This window comes from Varanus komodoensis, unplaced genomic scaffold, assembly GCF_004798865.1.
Source record: "Varanus komodoensis strain SLA01 unplaced genomic scaffold, ASM479886v1 scaffold9, whole genome shotgun sequence".
NCBI lineage: Eukaryota > Metazoa > Chordata > Lepidosauria > Squamata > Varanidae > Varanus > Varanus komodoensis.
Window position 1 is genome coordinate 26,343,778 of NW_025336598.1, and position 7,425 is coordinate 26,351,202.

At 58.7% G+C, this 7,425-nt stretch overlaps 1 protein-coding gene across 1 annotated transcript; it reads right to left on the bottom strand.

The window, feature by feature from the left end:
• Positions 1 to 1,276: 1,276 nt before the first annotated feature.
• On the bottom strand, positions 1,277 to 3,606 carry SP9 (Sp9 transcription factor). The gene is made up of 2 exons (XM_044418281.1): positions 3,586 to 3,606; positions 1,277 to 2,629 (listed from the first exon to the last, which is right to left on the bottom strand). The coding sequence occupies exons 1-2, from the start codon at positions 3,604 to 3,606 to the stop codon at positions 1,277 to 1,279; spliced, it is 1,374 nt and encodes a 457-aa protein (XP_044274216.1).
• Between the last annotated feature and the right edge of the window lie 3,819 nt (positions 3,607 to 7,425).

The following is a 7,425-nucleotide window of genomic DNA, read 5'->3' on the forward strand; positions in this document are numbered from 1 at the left end:
TCGGCACCGGAACCTTAACATTAATAGTGCTCTAGATTTTAATTTGAGCTCACTGTATTTACAGCATAATGATAGCCGATAGCCAGCTTTACTCAGAAAATAAGTCCCAGTGCATTCAGTGAGACTTAATTCCTAGTGTGTTTAGGATGGCAACCCTAATATTTAATCTGATACAATGTGTCACAAGATATAGGGTCTAAGCGAGCTGGGTGGATTGCAATAAAAAGGCAATCTATGCATGGGACTAACTGGGGGGGGGAGGGGAAATGAAACCCTGGAGTGCATTGTTCAGAGTCCTTTAATAATACCAAAATGAAAATATTATGTCAAGATTTTTCCCAATACAGATAAACGCATTTAATTTCTTTAAACAACCTTAACTTACTGGTGTGAGTGAAATATTAACTCAACATTTTAAATATCTTTTACATATATACTGACCTTCACAAAGTGCATCAGAAATAATAATATTTTTTTTTTAAAAAACCTCCCCTGAATTTCAGGAATTCACCCCAAAAAAAACCAAACCTAACCAAAAGAAGCTGCCCCCCCCAAAAAACAAAACCCCTTTCAGAATCGACATTTACAAGGGGAGAAAAGAGAACACAATCCTGTGTGTCTGCATTTTGGAACCCTATTTATACATATGCTTGATGGAATTACAGAGATAAACTGCCTGGAACATTTTCCAGTTTAGTTTCCCACCTTGAGCCTGTGTGTGTGCGTGCGCGCGCGCGTTTGTATCTCTTTGTGTGTGTCACGGGCGATTTCTCCTTTTTTCAATATTAAATATAAAAGAGTCGTTGTAGATTTCATCAAAGACGACTTGCTGTGATCTGCAGCCGATTCATACTTGTAACTATATTATAATAATCCACTCCGCAGAGCTGCGTTTCGGTCCTCGGTGGCGCGCGGCGGGCCGCCCTGGCTCTCGATCGCCTTTGCCCGGCTCAGTCCGCCTGTTTTGGAGAGGCGCGCGAGGGGCTCGCCGGCGCTTCTGCTCTCGCGGCTCGACAGGCCGGGCGGCCGGGGCTGGTGGGGGGCCGGGCGCCTCTGCCCCGGGCGGCGTGCGAGTCCCTGCGAACAGTCCGAGGCGCGCCGCGCCCCCCACTCCCACCCTGCGCCCTTGCAAAGCGGAGCAAGCGTGGCGGGGCTGCGCTGCGCCGCGCTCCCCGGCCCTCCCCGCTCCCACCCACCCGGCGCGCCCCTTCTCGCCCGGCCTCGGCGCCCCCGTCCCGCCACAACTTCCCCCGCCGCCGCCGCCGCCGCCGCGCCCCTACGAGTCGCTGGGCCCCGCCGTGGAGTCCTTGCCCCGCGCGTCGTGCAGAATAAGGTCCGGCGACTCGGAGCGCGGCGTCTCCAGGTTGCTGGCGTCCGTGTCGCTGTCGCTGCCCTTTTTGCCGCCGCCGCCGCCGTTGTGCGTCTTGATGTGCTTGCTGAGGTGGTCGCTGCGCATGAAACGCTTGTTGCAGACCGGGCAGGCGAAGCGCTTCTCGCCCGTGTGAGTCCGCAGGTGCCGCTGCAGCTCGTCGGAGCGCGTGAAGCGCTTGCCGCAGAAGAGCCAGTTGCACACGAAGGGCCGCTCGCCCGTGTGCCAGCGCAGGTGCGCCTTGAGGTGCGACGTCTTGCCGTACACCTTGCCGCAGCCCGGGATGTGGCAGCTGTGCAGCCCCTTGCGCCGCAGGCTGGCGCCCGCCGGCCCCAGCCGCTCGGCCTCCTGGCAGTTGGGGCAGTCGCAGGTGGCGCGGCCCGAGTAGCGCCGGGCCGAGCGCGCCGAGCCGCCGCCGGCCGCCGCCGCCGCCGCGGCCCCGGAGATCATGGCGCTGGCGGCGGCCACGGCGGCGCTGGAGTCCGTGTACGAGGGCAGCACGGGCTTGAAGCCCTCCTGGGTCAGCAAGTGCTGGCTGGTGGAGAGCAGGTGCGAGGCCGCCGTGGAGCCCAGGCCGGTGGAGCTGAACGCCGAGTGCGTGAGCGAGCTGAAGTCGGCCGGGTTGTAGGTGCCCAGCTGCGAGTGGAGGGAGGCCTGGGGGGCGCCCGAGTGCAGCGAGGTCTGCAAGCCCCCGGCCGGGTTCTGCACCTCCAGCCACGAGCCCGGGTTGGTGTGCACGTCCCACCACGACGAGGCCGCCCCGTTGGCCACCTCGCCCGCCGCCAGCGTGGAGTGGAAGCCGGACTTGTACCACGACTCGTACGGGTGCGCCATGCCCACGCGCGGGTACAGGCTCTCCGCCGCCGAGCTGTGCACCTTGGAGATGAAGGCCGACTGCCCGCCGGGCTCCTGCGGGGACACGCCCGCCGCCGCCGCCGCCGCCGCCGCCGAGTTGGAGAAGAGGCCGCTGTAGTCGCTGCTGAAGGCCGACGACGTGGGCGACGTGGAAGCCAGGCAGAAGGCGCTGTTGGCCGTGCCGCTGCCGCTGGCGAGCCCGCTGGAGCCGCGGCTGGTGGCCACCGTGAAGCCGGACAGGCTGGAGCCCAGGTTGCAGCTGGAGGTGGAGCGCTTCCAGGGGTGGAAGCTGCCCTTGGCGAAGGCGCTGGACTCCGGCAGGGTCGTGAGCGGGCTGGTGTTGCCGATCTTGTTGCAGGTGGCGGCCAGCATGGCCAAGGGCGTGGTTCCGAAGCGCGGCTCTTCCTGGGGAGACACACACACCCAGCCCGTCAGCCTGGCCCGCAAGCCCCGCGCTCCGGCCGGCCGGCCGCGCGGCCCAGCTCCGCTCACCCCGGCCCCCGCGGAGCGGGCCCCCGACGCAAAGCCGCGGCGCCCGCAAGCTCCTCGCCAAAAGTTGCGCGCGATCGATCCGCCTTATTGACAAAGGGGAGGGAGGGGAGGGGAGGGGAGGACTGCGCCGTTCCGTGTCATCCCGTCTAGCTCGGTCCTGCCACTTGCTCAGAACCTCCCTGCGCTTAAGAGAAACGCCGCAAGACAACTGTGTGACGCGAGTCCGCGGCGCCCTACAACAGTCACGACACATAAGCAAAAACAAAAGCCGGCATTAAAACAGATAGATAGATAGATAGATAAATAAACGAGCCGCACACCTGATTTATCTTAAAGGCAAAGCTGAGATCTCTCCTTCCGCTTTTGTGTCCTGCGGTGGTGGGTCACACCAACGGGTCTTAAAAACAAGGCGCCCAAAGGAGGGAGCGAAAGCGGCGCCAGGTGCTCTGTGAAGCCGGGAAAGGTGAGCAGGGATCTTGTTCGACGAAGCGGGAGAACAGCTCAAAACGGCCGCAGGGCTTTCCTGGGAATGTCGCCGGTAAACCTGAGACTGCGGGGGAAGTCGTTGCAACGCAATATATTTAAGAGGTGGGGGGGACATGTGTGCCAGGACAAATCAACGCGGAGTGAGCGGGGGGTTTCTACAGGAAGGGGAAGTTGAAGAGCTGCCTCAAGAAGTCTAGCCTTACGCTGCCTGGGTTTGCTCGCGCTCCTCTCCAGACGCGCAGCCACCAGCCGCCTGCCGCTGCCGCAACAGTTTGGGGCGCCCGCTCCGCCGCCCCCGGGGACCCCCTCCCGCGCACACACACTCGCGCGCGCGCGCGCAACGAAACCCGAGGTGCCGGGGCAGGGACGCCCCCCGGACTCACCCCAAGAATCGAGGTAGCCATAGCCAAGTCCCTCGGCGGGGCGACGGGCTGGGAAGGGGCGCTCTTCCTTGCGCGCAGAGCGGCGAGCGTGCGCGGCGTCCTCCCGGGTCCCCGCCGTCCTCCGCTGGCACCGAGCGCGCTCCTGCCTCCGGCCGGATAAACTCAGCCTAAGTGTGGGGAGCGCCCGCTTTGAAGTACCGCTGGCTGCGACTCTCGCCCAATGAGGGTGGAGAAGGGACCAGCCGGAGCTGCCCTGCAGCCAATCAGGAACTCGGAGATGCAAGCGCCAGGGCTCTGGGCGCGTGCCAGTCAAACGTATAAAAGTGTGTGGGGGGGGACCCTCTCCACTGCGCCTCGGTCTTTTAAAAGCATTATACTGCAATTAACTTTTTAAAAAAATCGAGCCTGGGTTTAAATATCGTCAGGCCGTGACAGATGGGAACTACGGGGATGACATTTCTCCTTCCCTACTACCCATTCGGAGGACGGGGGTGCAAAGGGCAGAAAGTAATGGCAAAATGCAAACGGAATCCTTGCAATTCCCTGCTCACCCCGCCACGCTTTCGTTGGTTTCCCCACTTCACATCCAGAACATTACACATCTCCTTAATCCCCTCCTTTATTAACGTGGAATATCTCTAAATACGCAATGACACATACAGGGGTGGGCATTCGCCCCATAGGCCTTCACCGTCACCCCGGCCTCTGGGGCACAGGCGTGCATGGCAAGCACCCTTCGGCTTCCGAGGGGAATACTTGCAGAACCTGCGGGGATGTTGCCGTGATTCAAACGGCCACCGCGTCGGCGAGTGCCTTTTTTACGCGTTTGCATGTTTGGTTGGGAAGAAGGTTTAAGGAAAGGACAAATCCGCGGCGACCTTTTGATTATATAACCTGAGATGGGAGAGACAATCCACATCCCTCTACCTGCAAGGAGCAGGTGTGGATGCTGAAAGAGCTCCGCCAGTGTAAAGTCTGCGGTTGGCACGCAGCCGTCTTCGGGTGCCCGTGAATCCCGGGCACAGGGGAGACGGGTCTTCTCTTTGCCTCCCGTCCAGGCATACACCCACCAAACGCCCAGTGAGTTTCATGCACTTTATCCGCGTGTGACAAATAACGTTAACTCACCAGACACACCAGCCCTTTTGATCATCTTTAGGACAAGTTCCCTCAGAAATTGCTACCAACGCACCCGCAACCCGAGAAGAGAGAAGGAGAGATCAATTTTAGAAACAACCCATCCGGTCCTCAACAGCCTTGAGATCAGCAGCACCGGGGTTACCCCCTCGCTTCTGCCTGTGCCTGCCTAATCCTCGCTGCAGTTACCGAGGGACGGAGAGGAAGGCAAACTTCTGCTCTCCCACTTGCTAAATCTTCCTCGCTGTCACATCTGCTCCATCCGAACCTCATCAGTTCGCAGATGCAAAATACACGTGGCTCAAAGGCAAGGCGGAAGAATCACGTCTTTCACCGCCCAGCACACACCGCCTGCTTTCCTCCTGTCATCATCTGAAGAGGAAGAGGAAGAAGGCACGTACACCCACGAGTTGAAATAAGAACCGCCTCTCGTGGCACGTCCTAAACTCACGACCCCTTCCCCAGTAATTCCCACCAACCGCGGTGTGCGCGGCTGCCTGCAACGAGCCCCTTCCCGGGCTTTAGCCCCGGGCTTCCAGGGAAGGATCCGGCTTCCACCCCTGACCTCTGCTTCCTTCTGCAGCGTTTCGCCTCGGGAGGAGTTGGCGAAAGTCGTCAACAAGACGCTGGGGGTCTGGAGGTGGCGGGATCTGCCCCCGGGGCCGGTTTGCACGAGGGTTTGCCCGGAGCAATGGAACGGGGGCATGCGGGGCGCCTCCGGAGAAGTAGAGAAGAGCCAGCGCAGGCGGCGGCGCCAGGAGCCCTCACCTGAGGCGGTGGTGACGGCGCGCGTGTGCGCTAAGGCAAAGCGGCGCTGGGGAACCCAGCAGCCCGGCGGGCGGGGGGGCAGCTTCCCCGGGCCAGGAGCCTTCGCCCCACAGGTGCCAGCCACCTCCCCCGCTCTTTGCAGGGCGGGAGATGCGCTCCCGGTTCATCTCCGCGCAGCCCGCCGTTGCATTCCCTAATAGAGGTGACTGCGCAGTGGCACGGAGGCGCTCTGGCCAGCCAGGGGGCCGCTCGGGGTGGAGGCAGGGAGAGCCTCGCCACCCTCCCGCTGAGCCAGGCCGGCCGGCCGATCCAGGAGCGAAGCCCGCTCTCTGCGCGCTGGCGAGGCGGGGGCCGGTTGGTCTCCTTTTGTTGTAATCCCCCTCCTCGGCCCGCGCCTGGCAGCGCGTCCTCACGGCTCCTTTGCGCCTTGCTGTGAAGCGCGCGGGGCGAGGCGGGCCGCGCGTCTTCGGCCCTCGGCGCTTCGTGGCCAAGAAAAGTAAGTGGCGTGGACGGGAGCGGCCGCGCACGGCTGGAAAGGGAAGAGAGGCCGTCTAAAGGCTGCGGGAACAATGCAGCTCTCTCCTCGCAAGTCCTTGGACGGGGACGGGAAGGGGGTCAAGCATTTTCTGCCAGATTTCTTCATACTCCAGAAATCTAGTTTTTAAACAAAGATCCGCGTGTTATGTGTAAGTGCTGGGCTGCCTGTTAAAACATTTGCGGAGGGGGGGTCATGACAATGTAACCAAGGGCCTGCTTTGGAGTGAATCATCACCCTTTTAAAAGTTAAAGCAATTTCCAGGAGAATGGCTTTCAGCAGCCGCTTTACATTATTCAAAGCGGCCAAATAATGCTCTATTATAGCGCCTGAATGCTGCCAGTCAGCCCTAAGTGCAATTTGTGCAGAGCTCGGTGCCTTCTCTCTACTTCTTTATAAAGAGGTGAATATAAAACAATTTCTTCCAAACCCAGACAGAGAGTACGAAAATTGCTTCCCCTTCTGCAATCAGGGCAATTTAACTGGAGTGCAATTAGCACTATTAAATGTCGATTCTGCATAAACAAATCTGACTAAGAAGCGAAAGTGGGGTGAGAACCTCATATAAACTGAACTGATTTTTTTAAAATGTATGTATCCGGGTCCTTTACAATTGATCCGTGACGTTTTTGTCTCGGAATATATTTACATGGTAAATACGGGGTGGCTAAATCAACACGCATCTCTTCCCCCACCCCTTCCCTTAAATCTCAATAGGAATACTAATAAAGAAGAATGGTCTAATTAAAGGCGCCAGTCCTCCTCCTTTTCAGCAAATTTTGTTTCCGAGATCGCCCCCCCCTTCCATGGGCCTTTTGATCTCTAGCAACTCCTAAAGTTGCTGCCTGTAGGAGCAGGAGGCAGATCTGCGAAACAATTGGTTCATTAGAGCTGATTTCGGGATGGGGTGGGACGGCTCGCGGGTTTGTATCAAGAGCTTGCAGATGAAATGGCTCTGTTCTCACCCACGGGGTTTTAGCTATTCCAAATCAATCGATTGAAGAGCAATTGCTGTTAACATACCCCAGGAATCTGCGGATGAAAGAAAGGGGTGGGGGGGAGAGGGAGTTTATCCAGTCTCTCTCTCTCTCTCTCTCTCTCTCTCTCTCTCTCTCTCTCTCTCTCATATTCACACATTCACACACAAGCTCAGAAAGAGAGAGAGCGAGAGAGCGCGCGCAAACCCTCTCCAGAAGGGCCAAATACAAGCTCCGCCAAACAGATGGGGGGAAACACCCCCCCCAATCATTTGAACAAATTGCATCTCCCTCCCTCTCTCCCTCCCAACCGACTCTTTTTAAGCAGCAACGCTCTCCCCTCTGAACCTCGCTCTGCTTCAATTATGTTTTGTATTTACATGATACAGACCCCGCCTCTGTTTTACCAGAGAAGCCGGCGGC

What these genes read in the sequence shown, in the direction of transcription:
- SP9 (XM_044418281.1), bottom strand. Translation starts at nt 3,606, where the DNA reads ATGGCTACCTCGATTCTTGGG. An exon ending in TGGCTACCTCGATTCTTGGG is followed by an intron (nt 2,630 to 3,585) that starts GTGAGTCCGGGG and finishes GTGTCTCCCCAG; the next exon opens with GAAGAGCCGCGCTTCGGAAC.